The 24,298-nt window shown below is 27.8% G+C and overlaps 3 protein-coding genes across 3 annotated transcripts; 2 read left to right on the forward strand and 1 right to left on the reverse strand.

The window, feature by feature from the left end:
• Positions 1 to 2,247: 2,247 nt before the first annotated feature.
• Positions 2,248 to 5,064, reverse strand: LOC124936995 (phenylalanine ammonia-lyase 1). Its single transcript, XM_047477523.1, has 2 exons — positions 4,583 to 5,064; positions 2,248 to 4,109 (listed from the first exon to the last, which is right to left on the reverse strand). Exons 1-2 carry the CDS (start codon positions 4,978 to 4,980, stop codon positions 2,360 to 2,362), a joined length of 2,148 nt encoding a protein of 715 aa, XP_047333479.1. The 5' UTR covers positions 4,981 to 5,064; the 3' UTR covers positions 2,248 to 2,359.
• Positions 5,065 to 17,035: 11,971 nt separating this feature from the next.
• Positions 17,036 to 19,052, forward strand: LOC124933438 (RNA-binding protein CP29B, chloroplastic-like). Its single transcript, XM_047473841.1, has 5 exons — positions 17,036 to 17,431; positions 17,778 to 17,879; positions 17,964 to 18,377; positions 18,558 to 18,627; positions 18,718 to 19,052. Exons 1-4 carry the CDS (start codon positions 17,075 to 17,077, stop codon positions 18,618 to 18,620), a joined length of 936 nt encoding a protein of 311 aa, XP_047329797.1. The 5' UTR covers positions 17,036 to 17,074; the 3' UTR covers positions 18,621 to 18,627; positions 18,718 to 19,052.
• A 1,225-nt stretch (positions 19,053 to 20,277) lies between these two features.
• LOC124935617 (CASP-like protein 5A1) lies at positions 20,278 to 20,689 on the forward strand. Its single transcript, XM_047476037.1, has 2 exons — positions 20,278 to 20,498; positions 20,596 to 20,689. Exons 1-2 carry the CDS (start codon positions 20,278 to 20,280, stop codon positions 20,687 to 20,689), a joined length of 315 nt encoding a protein of 104 aa, XP_047331993.1.
• Positions 20,690 to 24,298: the final 3,609 nt, after the last annotated feature.

Here is a 24,298-nt window from a genome sequence, read left to right on the forward strand (position 1 = left end):
CTTTTTTTCTCCATTCACTAGCTAGTTTTCCTAACTAGTTGTCTAATATTCCTAATTTCCTATTTAACATATTCATTAATCATTTCTTTTGCTTGAGGACATTTGTCTTGTCAAATTAAGTTATTTAGATTTGTAACAGAAAATTTCAACCTAATTTGTCAAACAAAATTTATATAGTTTTTTAATAAATTTACGTATCAAAAATATATTGTGCCCTGTATATTTAAAAATTTTCATATCGTCGTATCCATATATCCGTATCAATGCAAGATAGGTGATGGATTGTTGATTGATTCTCCGACAAAAGACCTGCATAAGAGTATCTCAAAACAACGTACACACAAATATTGCATTAGAGTTAACACAAAAAAGATTGAAGTTTTACTTCATCTCTTCCCCAAACTTGTCTTTTCAATGCAACCCATTTTACTAGTTGCACCTGAAATCTGAAACAAAATGTAAGATATTGAAATGGATCGAATAAGCATTGCTAATTTCCATTTTGTGTGGAGCCTGCATTAGCAATTTACAATAAACTATGAAGTTAAACATGGAAGTCATTACATTTGCATCATACCTTATAAAAAAAATGCATTAAATTTGAATAACCCAAAGAGAAGAAGAAAAAGAATAACATTCTTTCTTTGGAAAAACATTGACTAATAGACATTATTGAATTAAATTATTCACTAAAATCAAAGCCATTAATACAAACTTTGACATTTCAAATAAAATGCATTAAACAAATGCATATATCACTACTAAAGAGAATGAAGAAAAAACAGTTGGAATCATTAAAGAATGCAATAGAGAATTAGATCTGAACAAAACACGGATCTGACATGAATAGACGCTGACATTTACCAAAATTTAGATGTCATTCATTAACTATATCATTCATAGATCTGCCAACCAACCTGTTAGCCACAATTACGTGTATCCTCCGATGATCGATCGATCGATCGATCACTCAATACATGATGCAACAAACATATCATGTGGATAAAGATCCATAAAATAAGGAAACCGGAGAGAAATGTCTAGATATCAGGCCGAGATCTCCGCTGACAACAGCAAAAAGAAATTAATAAGGAAAGATTTAGCCAGATTACTTACTTGTTCATGAACTCCGTGTCGACAACGGAAGAAATGTGAATCAAATCTCGACGGTAAAAAGTCGCCGGAGAAGGAGAAGATCGCCGGCGAATTGATAATCAGATCTGTTGAAAGCAATTGGCGCGGCTATTGAAGAAAGTAACTAACCCTATATATTATTATATTATATATATATATTATGATATCATATTTTTGGCACACTAAATTTATTAAAATATATAATTAAGAAGGTCCATTAAATTTAAATTTGTTTAACTACAAAATAATAAAAAAGATTACTCAACAAAGTTTGTTGAACAAACATGGATGACAATAATTACCAGGATCTTAGGTTTTGATTTCAACTTAATTGGTTTTTCTATGAAAGAAAAGGAGACGTGAATAATATTTTTCTCCTCGAGTTGAATTAATTATAATGTTTCGAACATTAATAAATATAATCGAATATATTACTTTGATGATAGATTGATTTAATTTTCATATTTTATAAAAAATTTAATTTTATTTTATTATAATAATATACCATTTCAATATATATAATATTAAAATATTTGATTATATAATTTTATAAAAAAAACTTATTTATTTATTTATAGATAATATGATATAATGATGTCTCACGGGAATTCTTTGAAATCGAACAAGACAGAATGATAAATGCATTTCACGTCTATATTGTCTATTTGTTTCTATCAACAAATAAGCATAACATACAATTTAACATTAAAAAGTTTAGAAATCTTCAAGAAAATTAATGAGTTCACTCACCATGATAATAGAATTGTCGAGTAAACACATTAATCGACATCGATTATTGAAAGTCCTACTGTCCCAATTACGAATTCAGGAATTTGAGTTGGAATTTACTTAAAAAGTAATAGAAAATTTATGAATAAATTGAATAAATAAATATTATTTTTGTTCAATTTTCTTTGAATTAAAAAAATAGTAAAATAAATTAAAATATTTTAAAAATAAAAAAGTTGGAAGTTATGTTACTACTGTAATAATAATATAAAAAAAAAACCTTTTTCTAAATCCGCCACATGTAACTTTTATTTGGAGACAAATAGTATACTATAAAATAATGTAATTTATATAAAATAAAAACGATGAAAGATTGTCCAACAACAACAAAACCCACTTATGATTAGATAATTTCAGTTTATTTATTCAACAAAAAGATAATATCCATATTAATTAAAAAAACAACAACAATTAAAATAAAATAAAAACCGATTTCTTAGCAAATCGGAATTGGAGCACCATTCCATTCCTTGAGACATTCCAACAAAGGATCAATAATCTCTCCCTTAGACATAGCAGTGAACACCTTATCAAAATCCTCTCCCGGCGACCTGACATTTTCTCCGGTCAGAAATCCGGTAGCAAGCTTCTCCCTCACAAACCTATAAAGAGGATAAGACCTGCATTCTTTAATCTGATTAGGAATACCCAAAATCCCATTATCAAAAGCAACCCTAACACTCTCAACTTCCTTAGGCAAAAGGGTTTTCAATTCCTCCTCAAAAACACCAATCTTATGAAAGATCGAGCTAGTAGAGTTCTTCTCAGTTTCAACATTTTTCAAAGCATGTTCAACCAGCACACCTCTTAGTTTGGTCATCAATGGGTAAGTCAAACTGCAAGGATCATCAGCATAGGCGAAAACATATTCACGATCAACCACCCTTAGTAAATCCTTCTCGCAAAACCTTGACGGGTGAAGCTCACCATTAGCTCCAATGGTGAGAACCCTTTTCGCCACTTGACTAACAGTGTTCTTGACAGTGTTTCTTAAATTCTCTTCCAAATGCCTTAAATCAATAGCCTGGCATAGCGCCACGAGAAAAGTTGTAGACATTAGCTTGAGGATTTCAACTGATTCAGCTGTTTTTCTAGATGAGATCAAACCAAGTGAATTCACATCTTGGTTATGTTGTTCTGCACTTTGAACATGGGTTGTAACAGGGTTTCCTAAAAACTGCAGCTCAGAACAGTAAGAAGCCATCGCGATTTCAGCTCCCTTGAACCCATAATCCAAACTAGGATTCCTCCCACCAGAGAGATTCGAAGGCAACCCATTATTGTAGAAATCGTTAACAAGCTCGGAGAATTGAGCAAACATAAGTTTCCCAATTGCAGCTATAGCCAGTCTGGTGTTATCCATGGAAACACCAATTGGAGTTCCCTGAAAGTTTCCACCATGCAGGGCCTTGTTTCTGGACACATCGATCAAAGGGTTGTCGTTAACCGAGTTTATCTCGCGCTCAATCGATTTGGTGGAAGCGCGGATCACCTCGATCTGAGGCCCGAGCCATTGTGGGGATGTCCTTAAGGCATATCGATCTTGTTTGGGTTTCTGCAATGGATCCATTTCGTGGAGTTGTTTTGCTGTTTTGACATATGAGCTTCCATCCAGAATATGTTCCATGATCGCTGCAGCTTCGATTTGGCCAGGATGATGTTTAAGTTTGTGGGTTAAATGATCAGTGAATTCAGGTTTTCCTTGCATAACTTCAGCGAAAATGGCTGACAAAACTTCAGCCATGAGTGCTAATATATTAGTTTCGAACAGAACAATCGAAGCTAAACCAGACCCAACTGCGGTTCCATTAACAAGTGCAAGTCCTTCCTTCGGTTGAAGCTCAAAGAACCCACCTTCAATTCCAGCTAGCTTGAAAGCCTCCTCCGATTTCAAGGTCTGCCCGTTCGGTCCAACAGCTTTCGAGTTTGGCCTGCCGGTGAGAAGTCCGGCGATGTAGGAAAGTGGGACAAGGTCGCCGGAGGCGGTGATGGTTCCCCGGAGAGGAAGGCATGGAGTGATGTTGGAATTGAGGAATTTGGTTATGGCTTCAAGAATTTCAAATCTGATGCCGGAATAACCCTGAAGAAGGGTGTTGATTCTCACGAGCATCGCCGCCCTTGTGGCGGTTCCCGGCAACGTGTGGCTTGATTCTGTTCCGTTCCCAAAAACTCCGGCGTTCAAAAACCTGAAAAAAAAAACATTTTTTTATTAAATATTAAAATTAATTATTTGATAACGTGTAAGTACGTAGTATCTAACCGCTTAACAAATGTTAAATTAATACTGTTACATCTATTGAAATAATTTTATTATCTAAAATTATTTATTCATTTATCTTGTCCGTTCTAATCCCCGCTAGATGATATAACTGTTTATAGTGTCGAACCAGAACTTAGAACTTGATAGGCTCAAACCTACAAATTTATGTTCGAACTTACGAACCAGAATTTTGATAGGTTCGAACTCAGAAACTTAATGTGCCCAAACCTTAAACCCAGAATCTTTATATGCTCGAACTTAGTATCTAAGAAAAAAAAAAACCTGATAGGCTCGAATCCAGAACCGTAAACTCGAACCCAACCTTTTTTTACCATTTTTTTAAATAAATTAAAATTTAGAGTAAATAAAAGAAAAAAATAAGAAAATTTAAAAAATTACCTAATTAGTTCTTTTTGAAGAGCACCTCCTTCTTTAGTTCTCCGGTGAGAGGTGGCACCAAATCCGGTGGTAACACCATAACTATCAGTACCCTTATTCATACTTTCCATAACCCAATCGCTACTAGCTTTAACACCAGCCCTAGCCGATTCAGCCAATTCAACTTTCACATGAACATCACCGCCGGCCAAAGCTACAGCCGCCACCTGAGATATAGTAAGATTCTCACCGCCGAGATTCACCGCCGGTTTCCTAAATTCCTCCACCATCTTTTTCACTTCCTCCCAATGACTACCCATAAGACCCTCAGCAGCAAAACCCCAATTCAAAGGATCATTTTTCTTAACACAGAATCCTTCTGAAGATGAAATCACATGATTCTCACCGATCTCTCCCATTTCTTGATCGGAATTAATGAAATTGTTTAGAGAGAGAGAGAGAATTGGAAATCTGGGTTTTGTTTCAATTGTGTTTGATTTCCTGAAAATTAATGAATCGTGTAATTTGTTTATATAGGTGGAGAGTAGAGAGAGAAAGCTTTGGTGGTAGGTGAGAGAGGAAGAGTTAAAGGAGAAATGGAGTTGTTGGTTTTTAGATGAAAGGGAAGCCGTTGGATTGATTTAAAACGAACGGATTAGATTTAACCAAATATGATGCGGATGCAATGCAGACGCATATGCACTTTCAACTTAGAAAGGAAGTTGTGGTTGGTGGTGATAGAAATTTGTAACTACTACCATGTTGACTACCACTTTTATTTTTTTTTATTTTTTTTAATTATATATAATTAAATTATTTTAATTTAATTTTACAAATTATTAATCCTACCCAAGTGGGCAATTTTAATATATTTTCAAGAGTAAATTTAAATGGTAAATGTAAAACAAAAGATTACATATATGTAGCTATCTAAAAATATAGGTTGTATAAAAGTCCCTTTTAGACTACCCACAGCAGGGTGTCAAATTTTTTCATTTAACACCCTGCCACGTCAGCTTAACACCTCTTTTAACACCCACTTTTTAACATGTCATACAGCAGCGTGTTATTCAAGGTATCAAAATTACTTTTTCACTTTCTCTCACTTCCACATCATTTAAACATATACATAATTTCATTTTTTTTTTAACCACAAACAATATTATTCATCACTTCATTCACCACAAACAATATTTTTTTTGGTGTCCAAATGACACAAACCACGTCTCTATTTATAGATCGTGAAAAATAAAAAATATTGATATAATTTTTTTTTTTTTTTTATTGATCAATTATTATTAAAATGTATTTTTAAAATAAGAAAATTAAAATCAAAAGTAAATATTAAACTGCCACATGGCAGCGTCTCATTGGCCAAACAAAATTTGACACCCGTATCAAATTTTGACACCCAAAATTTGATCCCCATTTTTGCCCCCCTGCTGCCTCCCACCCTCCTCTTTTGACACCCAAATAACACCTTAATTAATCCCCTGCTGCGGCTGGTCTTAAGATTCACCCAATTACTAATATATTATACTTTTTGAGAAAGACAAATTTAGTGTATCTTTTGAGTTTATTTTTGTGATTTACTGTAATTGTAATTATTAAACAGGTTTATGGACAAATTTCTTTAAAAAAAAATATTTAATTATGTGAATAAATTATATATATATACGGGCATTAATTTTAGTAGCAATAACGGTTGCTTTTAAGACCATAACATTTATTCTTATAAATAGACAATCACACCGAATAATTAGTAAAAAGTTTTTTATTTTCTAGAAATGTATTTATTATTATAGATATGGGTTCATCAAGTTTCAACAACTACATTTGATTATTAGATGATACATTATAGTTTAATTGAAAATATAATTTTACAAATATGTTTGACAATAACAATAGCATAAGTGAGTTTATTTAGAATTACAAATTACTTTGTAAAAAATCATAACAGGAAATTTTGATAAAAAAAAGTACCAAATTTTTTTTCTCACTTTTTACCTAAAAAGCATTAACTAATTCAAACCATATATTTCATACCAAATATAATTAAATAATTTTTACTTTTTATTAATAATTTTAAAATTTAATTATGATTAATTGGGTTCAAATATGATCTTCCCAATAACATGTTTCCATGTATCAATTTTCAATGTACTTACTTTCATAATTTATATATATATATATATATATATATATATGAACAATTTTTTATTATTATTATAAATACAAATACTTCCTATTTTTATATTTTTTTTATTTATGTATAATATATAAACAATTTTTGTTTGAATGAACCTAGCTTTATCATTTGTATATTTATATATAATATTATATAAACAATTTTTTATTATAAAGTTTTATAACTGATAAATAATCCTAACTAATTTTTATTTCTTAATTATTTACTCTCTTTTATTTATATATATATATATTCTACTAATCATAAAATATATATCAATAATATATATATATATATATTAAATATAATTACCTTATTTATATATATATATATACATATTATATTATATTATTTTTCATCATTAATTTTATATAAATTACATTTTATCTTTTATCATACATCTTTTCTCTCATTATAAATATAATATTTTCTTTATAAATATAAATATTTTCTTTATAAATATAAATATTTTCTTTGTTTAATATAATAATTAACTAATTGGTAATAATTATTAAATACAAAATATATATAAATACACAAAATAATAAAATTATTTCAACAATCTTAAGCGGTCTAAATTAAAATGTTCACATTTCATGCTTAAGACTAGAGTTCAAATCTCAAAAATGCAAATGTAGATTTTCAAGAATCTTTTTTTGACTATAATATATAATGGCGCAACTTTTAAACAAATGTTACAATACATCTGGTGTGAGGTCGGAATTAATGATTAGTTTGGCGAGCATTTGAAAGTGTGAGGTCACAAGATGGAGGTCGAGTGGTGGGTGGTTTGTTAAGTGTGAAGTCGGAATTAGTGTACACCACCAAATGAAAAAAGTCAATTCGTGGTTGGTTTGAGAGCATTTGAAGTGTGAGTTCACGAGATGGAGGTTGGGTGGTAGGTGATTAGTCAAGTGTGGGGTCGGAACTAATGGTTGGTTTGACGAGCATTTAAAAGTGTGAGGTCACGAGATAGAGGTCAGATGTGGGTGGTTTGTCGAGTGTGAGGTTGGAATTATGGTTGATTTGACGAGCATTTAAAAGTGTAAGGTCACGAGATAGAGGTTGCGTGGTGGGTGGTTTATCGGACGATGAGATAAAGAGGAATATGAAAAAATATCAGTCACAAGATGAAGGTCAATTGGGGGTAAGTGGTTGGTTTGACATTTGATAAGAGGTCGTTGATCAATTGGGATTAGTTGTTGATTTGTTGAAATTAGAGTAAAAGATATGTCAAACTAATATTAAAAGTCAAATAAAGAGCGAATTAAAAGTTCACCTATTTTGTGAGAATATGGTATAGAGTGAACCATAAATTCTAAAAAAGAATTTAATTGACCCTAATTAATATTATTTTATCTACTTTTCATCTAACAAGTATTTATTTATTTTAATCAATTTTTTATATCAACAAATAGAAACATAAATAAAATAACTTTCACTTTTAAATTTTATAATTTAAAAAAAAAATACTTTTGATTGTAATAAAATATTAATTTATATATTATTTTAATGAAAATTAACATTAATATATATATTCCATTCTGTGTTTTTTTGGCACACACCAACCTAATCATAAGGATAGTTGTTACAAATCAAAATATATTTGTAATAAAATATATAATAGACAATCAATTTTAAGCTTTAATAATTTTTTTGTTTTTTTATTATGATCTGAATTTATTTTCGGATATGATTATTATGAATTCTTATAGCTACTTTATGTTAAATCAGAGTATTTTTTTTAAGTGGGAATCACATATTATTTGAAGATGTTTAATAAATAAAATATTTAAAAGTTAGTGTTATTAAAAACATGATTTGTATATAAAAATAATTTTATTGAGAAGTGTAGCGATTCTCTTCATACCTAACAAGAATTGATTGGTAGGTTTGATAATAATCTATAGTCTTTATTTACAAAAATAATACATAAAATATTTTAAATTAAGTTTTAAAACATGAACGATGTGGTTGTTGTATCGAACAACTGAACCTCAACATCAAACCTTTAAAAATAGAATAATAATTATTATTAATAATAATAAGACAAACCTAAACATTTAAAAGAAAAAGATTAATAAATATGTAAAATTTTATAAAAACTAATAGAATTTTATGAAATCAAATTTTAGTAATTCCAGTTTGATGATTTGGACGTCTTAATTTGTAAGATTATTCTTCTTGAGATGAAAATGCCTTATAATTTATTATTTTATTAATTAAAAATAGAAACAAAAACATTTAAAAATAGTAATTTTAATTTTTTTTTTAAATGTAAGAGGTTAAGATGGACCATAAATTAAATTATTATCTTTTGTAACAATTAGGGTGAATAATTTACATTACCCTCTTTATTTCTAAAAAAATATTATTATTTGTTTATTTAATTTTTTTTAAACAATTCTATATAAATTATAATTTAAAAATTAAAAATAACTAATATATATTATTAAATATTATTTATAATATATCTAATATTTAAAAAATAACTAATATAAATATATATAATTAAATTATTATCGGTTTACCGGCTTAAAAATAGTTTAACAGAAAACCGAACCGTTTAACCAGTAAAAATCAGTTAACTGGAACCGTTAGAACCGATTAACCAATAAACCGGTAAAATGAAATCGATAAATTATTGATTCGGTAGTTTTTTTATTTAATTCTCTAATTCTAAAAAACTGCAAACAAATATTAATTTATTCATTTTATTCATAAATTTATTTTTGTAAGTCCACCCATTTTTTTTAGTTACCCAACTTTGATTTTTGATTTGTCCCTTAGTATCATGACTTCCACATCTAGTGCGGCGCATGGATGGAAATAACGCATAAACTTAGACTTTTAGAAAATATTTTTGGCATTTGATCTATCTTAGTGCGTTGGTAATATTTATTTTAAATAAAAATAAATTGTTTTTTTTTTATGTATTTATGTAGAAGAGTATATAGAAAATGGTGGATAATTCCTATGAAATTGTATAGAAATGGGTTGTAATATTCATAGTCTTGGTCATGCTGACTTTGGTAGTGGGGGTCAAGACCGGCATAATTTATAGGAACCCTCCAAGCAACCACCAATCTTTTTCTTACAAGATGCCTACTAACTACTCTCTCTTTTCATACATTAAGTATTAAACTATTAATATTAATATTAATATATTTGTCATAAGATTTTTTTAAATTGGAGTAGATTTGCCCTTAAAATTTGTTAGTTGGCAGAAGGTATTCACTAATTATTTAATGATTAATTCAATAAATAGTTTAAGTCCATGGTTCATAAGAAATAAAATTTTATAATTTTCATTTAAAATATCATAAATTAAAAGTGAATACAGAATCATAATAACATTTAAAAAAAAAACTATTTATTTAAGGATTACAAATGGAAAAATTACACCAATTCGGGACCATAATAACATTCACAATAAATTTTTTTAAGGATTACAAATGACAAAGATTATACCAATTCAGTCCAAACCAAAATTTTGTTTTTATTTTAAAATGATTGTATGTGTAAATTTGTAAAGAGTATTAGTTTTATATTATTATTGTTTATATTATATATATATATATATATATATATTTAAATATAAAAATAATTTTAAAAATGTTTTAATTAGAAAAGTTTGTTTATTTGAATAAATAATAATTTTATTTATTTATTTATTTGAATAAGTGATATTTTTTAATTAATAAAAATACTCTCACTTTATTTATATAAAAACGTATAAAATCGTAAAATTAAAATAATTTATAAACTCGTAAAATTTTAAAATCTATAATTTAAAATCGTGAGAATTATCTAAATCAAGTTCATTAATCTCCTTTTTAAATCGTAAAATTGTACAAATTTTACAAAATAACTCAAGATTTTAACATTTAGTCTAGACAATTATATATATTTCAATTCAAAGCCCTAGAACACCCTACCCTCAAGGTCAATTAGCAAGGTACCGTACAATAAAAATTGCCCCAATAAACATGCAATAATGGACATCAAAGGTTGGGACAATGAGTTTGTTCATTATATTGAGTGAATTATTTTGCTTTATCAATCCCTCTCCATTTACTATTTATTTATATAATTGTTTGACACTTTTCACCAAAGTTAATGTTAGTTAAATTTTGACTAATCGGTTTCTCAATAGAGAAGAGAAGACAATCCAAACACTTTAAAAATTAAGCATCTTTATATATATATATATATATATAAAAGTTAGTTAAAAAGTTGAACTTATATTGTTAAAATGTCACGCGTTTATCAAATTTTGGTTGAATTTAAAGTATAAAGTGTTATTAGCCTAGTTGGTTAAAAAGTTATACTTGTTTTATTAGGTTGCAAGTTCGAACCATATCTATAGCATTTTAAATTTTATTTTTAACCGTTTTAAATTTATGGGCGGGTCAACCCACAATCCGACTCAAGTATTCATTTACTCTCACATATATCCAAATTAACCACAGTTCTCGATCCGACAGTCCGAACAATTTAAAAATTAAGCATCATTATATATGTATATAGATTAGTACAATAGACAATCAAAAACATTATTGTAACCTATATTTTATGGATATCATTCATTGAAGGTTGGGACAATGGATTTGCACATTAATTCTACCAAATGAGTACTATTTTGCATCTATACTTATCCATCCCTCCATATTTGACTATTTTATAATTATGTATTTACATATAAAAAAATAGGTTTGAAATTTCCAAAAAATTACTATTCATCAAATTGCATTGCAAACAAGCCCATATCAAGTTTGTTCCCTAATCCATCTTAACTTTTAGCAGTTGTGATCCTCTGTTACAAAACTGACCTGGTGATCATGTGTCATTTCACAGATAAAGGGTAATGATTAAAAAAATACATTTTTATACCTCTCCGTGAGAGGGCGCAAGACGCTTTCGTCGTAGAAGAATCCGACTAAACTTATAGCGACATTTCAGTCCAAGTATTGATTTTTATTAAGAGAGTATTTTTCACCAAACACAATAAATGTGGTGGGTGGGATTACAAATATATATAAAAAAAATACAACTTAATTTTTATTGTACAAAAAATTGTTACATTGTTATAACCTACTTAATTAAATTTATTTCAATTTGTTAAATTATACGTTTATTAAAACTTATATAGGATGAAATATCATGCAATCAATATATATACTTTTTAACTGTAATTTTCTTTATTAAACTAAGACAAATAAAAATTATATATACTTTTTATTTCCATCTTCTTGATTTATTTGTCCAGTTGTATATAAGGTTTTATAAAAAATATTAAAAAATAATAATTTCAATCAAAAATATCTTTTAAATAAATAATGGAGAGGACAAAATTATGCCAATTTTTTTACATGAAATATCTCTGACATATGGTGTAAATTAACCCTCAAGAGATCAAATTAACAACATAAGAAGTTATTGCCCCGATGTATTTTTCCAGCCTGTGATAAATAAAATCTCTAGTTAAATATTAAAATATAAAATAATAAAACAATAAAAAGTAACCAATGATCTGCAACAACGTGGAGCAGGAAAAACCAAGCTTTTTTTCTCAAACAATTAATGACCATCAACAATTAAAGTGTGTCAGTGTATTCAGTGAGTTGGATCCATAAATTATTGGGAATGTGACGTAAATTAATATTTATAATTCTCTTATAAACCTCACTATTACTTGCAAACATTTAAATGTTATACCAACTAATATCGTTGATAGTATTGTTTAGGATGGTTATCAAAATACTCACTTATTTTTGTATGGTTGAGGTTCACTACTATATGATTTACTTTCTTTTCTTTTTTATGGTATGAATGAGATCTCATTAATTTAATTGGGTAATATTCGAGTTTTTGGATACTTATTGAAAAGTTTAAATTTATGGGATTAATATAATAAATTTAACAGTTTTATAGTAGATCATTTGGTTAGAGAGAAATTGTTGAACATTAAATGATCGTAGTGTCTACTTAAAATGTATATCATTAATAATCATATTATTATAACACTTTCTGATATTCAAGAATCAATCGTTGTTTCAAAAATCTACGAGTTCGATAGCCTAACACAATAAGAGAGGATATTCCAGTCTTCTAGAGAGGTTCTGGGTTTGAGCCCTAACAAGTTTTGCGCCTAGTTAATTGGTTAAGTATTTGCGGGTTATGTGTTTTAACCCTTGTAGCCGTATTATATTATTATTCTTTTTTTCTTTTATTTTTTATTATTTTTTTAATGTAATGTTTTATCGTTATATTTAAAAGATTCTAATAATTTATAATATTCTTGAACCATTTAAAAAAATAAAAATTACTCATAATAATATGATTATACACTCATTTTTGCCCTAAAAAATTTAAATTTTGAACCATATCAATAAAGCATATCAATAAAGGACAAAGTTAGGATTTTGAATCTACTCGACTAAATATTTTTCATAAAATCTACTCGAACTAGAATATTAATAATATCAAGCGAACAAATAAAATATACATAGTTTACGGTCACTAATCTAATTTAACGACGTAAAAAACTATAAAAGAACGACGACATCTCCCTCATTTATATACAAAATATTGTACATAGATCCACACTTCATGCCAATATATTGAATTCGATTTCAAAAATCAATCCAATATACTTATATTTTATTTAGAGGATGAATATATAAATAAATAAAACTCACACAAAGTAGAAAATATTTATTTTTTCACCTCCGAAATTAGGGTTTGACTGTTCAACAAGGAGCTGCCACGTTGCCACGGATCTATAATTAGGTATGGCCGATCTCGGGTACAGCCTTACAGGGGATGGACTGTAAAAATTATTTTTATAAATTTTATTAATATCATATTTAATATATAATTTTAATTTTGAATGGGAAGTGGGAGGATGGGATATAATATAGTTTCTTACATTCCCAACCAATAAAATAAAAAAAAAATAATAATAATGTTTTAATATTTAATTTTAGAAGAAAATAGGGAGGTTGATTTATATAAATTTTAAATTAGTCTAAGTTCTTATAATTTTAATTTCTGATAATAAAATTTTACAATTTTACTAAAATAAATAAATTATATTTATAAATTAATTAGAAAATAATAATTTATGATGGGGAGATCAGATACGGATATAAGAATTTAAGTTTGGTAAACTTGAATTTTTAGTGAACTTAAAAAAAATAAAAAAAAATTAAGGATAAAACGAGGGTATAAATTTAACTTTTATCATTTTTTTAATCAGATAAACAAATAAATAATTAAATAAAAAAAAACAAAAATTATGGAGTAATATCATATTTTGACCGTAAAAATAAAATATTTATTATAAAAAAAACAGGGGTGAACTTCATTACACCCGAGTCTTTACATATATCCACCTATGAGAGAGATCTCTTTTGAAAAACTGGTGACGTCAGTCAGTGGTCTTTACATCTTTTTGAGTTTCTCCAAGTTCCTTAACATTAAATTTTATATTATACTGTTCGTTGATAATCACTCTTAGTTATATTTTTATTTTTATTCTCAAATTATTAATCTAGTTATGTTTTGATTGTGTTTTATGAAAAGGTAAATAATATGTTTTGTATTGTTTTTGTCATTATATCTAAACTATTATCATTTATATTATATTGTATAAACTTTTCATTTTTTAAAATAAAAAATATATTAAAATAAATATTATTTATTTTTTTAATTATATAATTAAATTTACTTAATTATATATAATAATAATAATAATAAAACTTATTTTAAAAAATTATTATTATTTGAAATGAAATATAAATTTTACAAATTTACACCTTAAAATTATTATATTAGGACGATTTTAATACTTTATTTTATTTTATCAAAATAACATTAATTATAGCTAATTGGGCTAATATGATTGAAATCAAATCACAAGTCCAGATTGTAAACATGGTCCATTTTAAAGTTGTTATTGATTATATTCTTCTGGCCCTTATCTTCTACTATTATCATTTTTATATTTAAATACATTCCTTTTATTATTTAACAATACCAATTAAATATTAATTATATTAATTTAAAAATTTTCAATTTATAATATAAAGGTAACATATTATTTTATGTTCTAACATTATTATCACAATTTATATAATATTGTGATAATAATGATATATAATTAACTTTAATTATATTGATTTAAATAAATATTAAACCAGTCAGCTTATTGTAATTTTAAATTTATAAATTAAACATTTTTGGCTATGATTTAACTATTATTCCATAAAAGTTTTATGTTAGTTTTGCATGTTTGTGGTATTTTTGGAAATTTTGAACCCCTCTTATTCTTGTAATATTTTTTGTTTTTGTTTAGATTTAATTGATTTTGTAAAAATTATTTGTTTTAATTATTTAATTTATTTTACTTAATTATATATAAATAATGATAATAATAATATATTTTTAAAATAATAATAATTTGATCAATTTTACGCATTTAAATCTTATAAACAATTTAAAATAATTTTTTAGATTTGGACAATTTTGTAATAGTCTATACTCTATTTTATTAATAGTCAATCAAATTGAGGCTAGTTAATGGATATCAATTAAGATTTTAGATTTGTTTTCTTAAATATCACAATTTGTGTGGCTTTTATTATTAAAACTATAAGAAATGATATTTTCTCTAACGGTTTAAAAAATCATAAACTTGTCATTTATAAAATAAAAAATAAAATTTATATCATTAATTTAACTAGAAAAATGTGATGCATATAACAAAATATAAACAAAATAAATTTTAAAAATTATAATAATATATATTAAATGTTTAAATTTTTTAATAAATCGCGAATAATATAATAAAATAAAAAATAAACACTCTCATTTCATATTTTATTTACTTCGATAAAACAATTCATCTTCACACATATCTAATTAAATGTTTTTTTCTAAAAAAATTCTCGTGCGTACGATACAAACAGATAAAAATATAAAAAAAAAATTATAATAATATGTATTCATTATTTAAAATTATAAATAAATCACGAATAATATATTAAAATAAAAAATAAAAAACTGTCATTTCACATTTTATTCATTTCGATAAAACAACTCATCTTCTCACATATTTTTTTCAATGAACCTCTCATCTCGTGACCTTACAGTTTCACTTTGGTTTATCAAATATCTTATTCATATTTTTTAATATTTAGGATCGTGATCTCAACACACTTTGGTCAATCATATATTTAATTTATATTTTTTTAACCATTTTCAATTGTTACCGATTTATTATCCCTCGGCAAACCACATCATAATCATATTTGGTTAAAGAGTTGTACTTATTTTGTTAAGTCGCAAGTTTGAAACATGGATGGGTGAACCCACAATCTGACTCAAGTATCCATTTACTCTCACATATATATCTAAATTAACCACAATTCTCGACCCAATAATTCAGACACTTTGAAAATTAAACATCATTAGTTAGTTAAAAAGTTGAACTTATATTGTTAAAAATATCTCGCGTTAATCAAATTTGATGTTGAATTTAAATTATAAAGTCTTATTAGCATAGTTGGTTAAAGAGTTGTATTTGTTTTTGTTAGGTTGCAAGTTCGAAACATAGATATAATATTTTTTATTTTATTTTTAACCGTTTTAAGTTTATGGACAGGTCAACCCATAATCCGACCCAAATATCCATTACTCTCATATATATCAAAATTAACCACAACACTCGACCCGAAATTCCAAACATTTTGAAAATTAAGCATCATTTTATATATAGAGACTACATATCTCATCAAATCGAGTGTTTTGACTATTTATTGAATTTAAAAAATTAGTAGTCACAACTCTAATATGCAATATTGTATTTGACAATTTTTTTTTAATAATAATAAATATTGAAATAGCTTATTGGGCTATTGTGAAATGCTTACTTACAGACCGAGTTAGTTACTTACAAGTCCAGATTGTAAATATGGACCATTTTAATTCTGGGCCTTGTCTTTTACTATTATAATTTTTAAATTTGAATATATTCCTTTTTCTATTTATCAATACCAATTAATTATTTAAATATATTTATAAACACTAAAATTTCAATAAATTATTTTTTTTTTATTAATTTACAAAATCACAATAAAATATATCAAAAGGCCCAATGTCATATATATATAGATAAGGGCGGGCAAACCCTAGATCTGAATAATAAAAAAATTTTAAAAAAAATTATTGCCTTTAGATATTTTCATCATCGTTATCCTTTATATATATTTGCTTATACCCTGTTTTCTGTATTCATAAACCTTATCTTCTTTCATTCATCAATGGCTTCCTCTGCTTGTTCTCTCCATTTTCTATCTCTTTCAACCAACAATCTTTCTCTTTCAAACTCAAGGCCCGGCGCCGCACCACTACCTCTCGCTTCTCCTACCGTTGGAGCAAATTTGAAACCTTTATCACTTTCTTATTCATTTCTTCGTCCATATGAGGCTGTATCTTCTCGTTTCTCTCGGAAGGTTGCGATGTCATCTGATTTAGATGTTGATGAACATGTTAATGATGATAGAAGGTCATCTTTCTCTCCCGACCTTAAACTTTTTGTGGGTAACTTACCGTTCAACGTGGATAGTGCTACTCTTGCTGGCTTGTTTGAACAAGTTGGTAACGTTGAAGTTGTTGAGGTATAGATGGGTTTGGTTTGTTTTTTTGTTTTTATTATAATTTTGTTGGTTTGTTTTTTAATATGGGTTTGTGTAGATATGGTGTTTGATAAAATGCTTATAGTTTATTTTAAGTGAATCTGATATATTCTGTTGTATCAATTACCATGGTTACAGAATTTCCAGAATTCAGTGTGTGTGTATGTTATTTGGAGTGAAGCTATGGTGTTTGATAAAATGTTTAGCTGTTTATTGTTTTGAAAAGTTGTTCTATCAACTACCATGGTTACAGAATTTCCAGAATTGAGTTTGTGTTTATGTTGTAGAACTGAGATAAATCTAATTCTATGTTATGTTCTTGTTCTAGGTTATATATGACAAGATGACTGGAAGAAGCAGGGGATTTGGGTTTGTAACAATGTCTACACCTCAGGAGGTTGAGGCAGCAGCTAGACAGTTTAATGGCTATGTAAGATTTTAAAGACTGCTTTTATTGTTTTTATGATAAGAAATTGAAATTGGCTAATTGGGGATTTGGATTGATGTTCTGTAGGAACTTGAGGGAAGACCAATTAGAGTGAATGCAGGTCCTCCACCTCCCAAAAGGGAAAGGGAAGGGGAATCCTCTTTCAGATCTCCAAGGAGTGGAGGTGGTGGTTATGGTGGTGGTGGCGGTGGTGGTTATGGTGGTGGTGGTTATGGTGGTGGTGGTGGTGGCGGTTATGGTGGTGGTGGTGGAGGTGGTGGTTATGGAGTAAGTAATGATAGCTCCAATAGGCTATATGTTGGAAATCTTTCATGGGGGGTTGATGAATCTGCTCTTGAAAGCTTGTTTAGCGAGCAAGGAAAGGTGTTGGAGGCTAAGGTTGTTTACGATAGAGAAAGTGGGAGGTCAAGAGGATTCGGGTTCGTGACCTATGGCTCTGCAAAAGAGGTCAACAATGCAATCGATTCATTGAATGGAGCTGTAAGTTTCAAAAACTTGCTACTATCACATTTTATTGCATTTCAATTTTTGATAGGTTAAAACAATTTTCATTGCCCATCAAAAACAGATAACATAGATTATCATAATTTATCTAAACAATTTTCATTACTCATCATGAATCCTAATAATTTAAGTTGAATGGTGAATTTGTTCTTGTAGGACCTCAATGGACGTTCTATCCAAGTTAGTGTGGCTGAATCCAGGCCAAAGCGTCAATTTTGAGTAATGGGTAAGATTATATATCATTGCCTCTCATTTCTTTTCATATCTTGGATTACTTTCTAGATTCTCATATGAAAATCTACTTGGGTTATGACAGGGTCTTATCGGACTGGTAGTTAACTATGTTAAAAAGGCTATTTTGGACTCAAACAATCGTGAATTCGGAAACAATGCTTCTTTGGACATGATTGCGGCAATATGTAGTGACTTTTATCAAGACAATTAAGTGTTTATGATTTGAATGAAAATATAGTAATGTATGATGCTGCATGAACTGTCTGTTGTAGTAGATTGAGTTGAGAGTAGACTAGTTATAGCCTAGCTCAGCTAGGTTTAAGAGCAAAGAAATTGAGTTCAATGTCAGCTTTTTTTTTTTTGTAATTTTGTTGAATTTTGATTTCATGCATTTTAATTAAAATCAACTATTTTGTTTGTTTCTTTTCCCTATTTTGAATGTGTTATTAGTTGGACCATAAACAGAGCAATTCTGATTTGTTTATATTAGTGTCAAAATGTACTATGATAATTTCTCAAATCAAATAATACTCAATGAATGTAGTAATTAGATAAAACTAGTATTTTAAAACTTTCCAAAACCTTTGAAATAAAAGTTATCTTATTACTTTTATGAGTTTTTATTTTAAATAATAATATATTATATTTATCTATACTATACCATTATATTAAATAATTTAAATTGTTTTCAATATAAAAGTAAATTAAAAAATCAAAATAATGAATTACTTCAAAAGCTTACAAGTTTTTAATGTACTGGATTGGGGAGGAAAATAAGATACTCTCAATTTCTTATCAAGAACTTGAGATTTTAACCATTTATCTTGATCTCTTCGATGATTTAGAACATAAAAAACATGAATATGATTTAGGAAATTATTTGTTTAAGGGACTTTCGACTTTTTAAAAGTCATTCAAAATGTCTTAAATATTTTTCAAACTCTTCGTTTTCAACTAATGACAATGATTTCAGGTAACTTGTGTTGTTACCTTACACAATCTCTTGTATACATTTTTTTTAATGTTTTCATTTTTATCTTTAGATTTTCTTTCGAAGGTAGAAGGTAGAAGGAGAAACGCTTAGTATTAAATTGTATGAGAATATTTTAGTTCGTTATTGCCGATTTAGAAAGACAATGGACGACCAAGAAACTATCTGATTTTGTTATTTATCAGTGTTACGATTTGTTTAAATGTTATGTTAAGGTAGAAGAGTTCATATAAAAAAATTCAAACACATTTCTAACTAAATGAACTATTTTTTTTAATAATATATACATTTAAATAAACTTTTAATAATTTATATGTTCATACAAATACATGTAAGTCTAAATAAAATTAGTCTATTTTTAATAGTTTATTTGGTGTATTTATATAATTTCACAAATAAAGTCATTTTACTTCTTTTAACTATATATAACTTTTTCAATTAAGTTTCCTTTAAACCTAACATTATTAATCATTATCCTATTAATGTACACAAAATAGTTTACACCTAATTTTACTACCTACCCATTTAAGTGACTTTTCACACCCATTCAATTTGTTATTTGATTACAAAATTAATATCTAACCAAACAAACAAACAGGGTAAATCCATCTTCTTTAAATTGCCCTGTAACCGTTTTTCATCATAATTCCAATGGTGATGAACATCAGCCGATCAATGGTACATCCGGTGCCGGAGTTACCGCCGGCGATTGACGTCAACAATTTGCATCAATTGGTGAAGATGAAGAACATTCAAGGTATGCTTGGTACAAAAGGTGGTCTTAAACTTCGCTTAATTCAGTTCGTGTTTGTCGTGATCTCTTTCTCGGTTATGATCAGCACTAGCGATGTTCAATCTGTCTCTGCATTTAGGTTAAACTGTTTCCATTTCGTGTTTAAGATATTCGATTCGATTTCAATTAGATCAGAGGTTGAATTTGTCTTGGTTGAAACTTGAATGAACCTGCAGATTCCTTGTTGTAGTTGTTGGATTACAGAGTGTTTGGAGTTTAACAATGTCTGTTATTGATGTTTATGCTTTATTAGTGGGAAGAAGAATTTGAAATCGTAAAATTGTGGTTTTATTCAGCGTTGGTGACGGGGTAAGTAAGTTAATATATAGATTAAATTAATCGGAAATTGATAACCGAACCGTTAGTTTACCGGTTTCTTTAGTTAATCAGTTCTAACAATTCCGGTATGGTTTTAGTTGAACTATTTTTCAAACTTTTAACTGTCTTATATATTTATATTTTATAATTTATATAATTTTTTTAAAAATATTATTATATATTATAAATAATATTTAATAATTTATATATATATATATATTAATTATTTTTAAATTTATAAATATAATGTATAAAATTATTTTTTAAAAAATATATAATTTATATAGATATTAGTTTAAAAATATATATTTTAAAATAATTATTATTATAATATAATACATTATAACATATAAAAAAAAAAGTAGTGTAAACAATGATTTAAAAAAAATTATTTAATAAATTTAATTTAAAAAACTAAATTATTGATTAACGGTTAAACCGGTCGAAATCGGTTAACCGATCGGAACAGTATAACCAGAACAGTTAAAATCAATACTAAAACCGGTACGTTAACCTATTTATAAAATAAAAGATAAATTCGAACTTAATCAGAACCGTTGAACGCTGAAGATTAATGGAAGAAATTTTGATGGTTAGTTTTTGAATTTTTGATAATTTGCATATTACAAAAACGCTTAGGGTGTGTTTGATGAGGGGGAATTGGAATTGGAATTGGCATTGGAATTCTAATTCCAATTCCATGAGAATTGACATTGAATTACAATTCAATTCCTATGTTTGGAAAAATGATAGAATTGTAATTCAATTCCAATTCCTATGTTTGGGAAAATGATAGAATTGTAATTCAATTCTAATTCCAATGTTTGTAAAATAAAATATCGGTTCAAAATGTTAACTTTTAAAATATGTTTTCACGTTTTGGCACGTTTAATACGTTTTTGACATTTTTTTCACATTTTCACACGTTTTTCACATTTTCACACGTTTTAACACGTTTTTCACATTTTCACACGTTTTAACACGTTTTTCACGTTTTTCACGTTTTTCACGTTATCAAACGTTTTTCACGTTTTTTCACGTTTTTCACGTTTTTCAAACGTTTTTCACATGTTTTTCACGTTTTTCACATGTTTTTCACGTTTTCACGTTTTTCACACATTTTAACATGTTTTTCACGTTTTCACACGTTTTAACACGTTTTCACGTTTTTCACACGTTTTTCACGTTTTTCACACATTAATCACGTTTTTCACACGTTTTTCACGTTTTCACGTTTTTCACACGTTTTAACACGTTTTACCCGTTTTTCACGTTTTTCACGTTTTTCACGTTTTTCACACGTTTTTACGTTTTTTACACCTTTTTCACGTTTTTCACACGTTTTAACTTGTTTTTCACGTTTTCACATGTTTTTCACGTTTTTCACACGTTGTAACACGTTTTTCACGTTTTCAAACGTTTTCACGTTTTTTTACACGTTTTAACACGTTTTTCACACGTTTTAACAAGTTTTTCACGTTTTAATAAGTGAAAATTTTGTTAAACATGCCAAAACGTGAAAAACGTGTTAAACATGATAAATGTGTTAAAAATGTATCAAACGTGTCAAAAACGTAAAAAACATGTGAAACATGTCAACAACGTGTTAAAAACGTTTTAAACGTGTTAAAAACATGAAGACGTGTCAAAAACGTGTTAAACGTTCCAAACATGTGAAAAACTTGTTAAACATGCCAAAACGTGAAAAACGTGTTAAACGTGTCAAAAATGTGGTAAACGTGTCAAAAACGTAAAAAAATTGTTAAATGTGTTAAAAACGTGAAAACATGTTAAACGTGTCAAAAACGTAAAAAAATGTGTTAAATGTGTCAAAAACGTGAAAACGTGTTAAACGTGTCAAAAACGTGTTAATAATGTGAAAACTTGTTAAACACGTCAAAACGTGTTAAACGTGTCAAAAATGTGGTAAACGTGTCAAAAACGTAAAAAAATGTGTTAAATGTGTCAAAAACGTGAAAACGTGTTAAACGTGTCAAAAACGTGTTAAATATGTGAAAAACTTGTTAAATGTGCCAAAACATGAAAAACGTGTTTAATTTGTCAAAAATGTGGTAAACATGTCAAAAACGTAAAAAAAACGTGTTAAATGTGTCAAAAACGTGAAAACGCGTTAAACATGTCAAAAACGTAAAAAAACGTCTTAAATGTGTCAAAAACGTGAAAACGTGTTAAACGTGTTAAACGCGTCAAAAACGTATTAAATATGTGAAAAACTTGTTAAACGTGCCAAAACGTGTAAAATGTGCCAGAATATAAAAAACGTGTTAAACGTGTCATAAACGTGTTAAACGTGTTAAAAACGTGAAATCATGTTAAACGTGTCAAAAATGTGTTAAACGTGTCAAAGACGTAAAAAACGTGTTAAATGTGTCAAAAACGTGTTAAACATGTCAAGGACGTAAAAAACGTGTTAAATGTGTCAAAACGTGTTAAACGTGACAAAAACGTGTTAAACGTGTCAAAAACGTGTTAAACGTGTCAAAAACGTGTTAAACGTGTTAAACGTGTCAAAAACGTGTTAAACATGTCAAGGACGTGAAAACGTGTCAAAACGTGTTAAACGTGTCAAAAACGTGTTAAACGTGTCAAAACGTGTTAAACGTGACAAAAACGTGTTAAACGTGCCAAAAACGTGTTAAACGTGCCAAAAACGTGTTAAAAACGTGAAAATCATGTTTAATGTGTCAAAAACGTGTTAGACGTGTCAAGGACGTGAAAAACTTTTTAAATGTGCCAAAAACGTGTTAAACGTGCCAAAATATGAAAATATGTTAAACGTGTAAAAAACATGTTTAAAACGTGTTTAATGTGTGAAAAACGTGTTAAAAATGTCAAAAACATGAAAAACGTGTTAATTTGGAATTACAATTCTGACCTAAAAAGATAGGAATTGAGAACTATTAAATTACACTATATTGAATTCCATTGGAATTCTAATTCCAATTCCAATTCTTAATATTAAAGTGTCTAACAAACATAAGAATTGGAATTGGACCCTCCAATTCCAATTCCAATGCCAATTCCAAGGTTATCAAACACACCCTTACATTTGTTGCTGGATGTGCTTGTAGTGGAATTACAGTTCATATGCGTCGTGATCTTGCTAGATGTTCTACAAATTATGGTTATCGTTTTGAAACTGCTGCAGCATTTGCTTTCTTGAGTTGGATTTCTGATTTTCCATCTTTTGTTTTGAATTTATGTGTTTGGATTCAGATGAATAATTCTGAAACCCTAATACCTTATTATATATAAGGGTGTCAATTCAGGTGGGTCGGTTGGGTTCGAGTCAGGTTGAAGGAGGTGCATTATAACAAAATTTTCAACCTGAACCCGATCCGAACCTGAACGAACCTGAAAACAACAAACCCGAACCCGAAGTTAGACCAACCCGACTAACCCGAAATAAGTTTTTTTGCTTAATAATAATACTTTAATTTAAATACAAAATAATAAAATTAGCATATTATGTTTAGAAAATTCAAAATTTTCACAAAATAAATATTACACAACAACGAAATCATAATATCATTATAAAAA

Source organism: Impatiens glandulifera, chromosome 4 (genome assembly GCF_907164915.1).
Source record: "Impatiens glandulifera chromosome 4, dImpGla2.1, whole genome shotgun sequence".
In the NCBI taxonomy this organism is placed as follows: domain Eukaryota; kingdom Viridiplantae; phylum Streptophyta; class Magnoliopsida; order Ericales; family Balsaminaceae; genus Impatiens; species Impatiens glandulifera.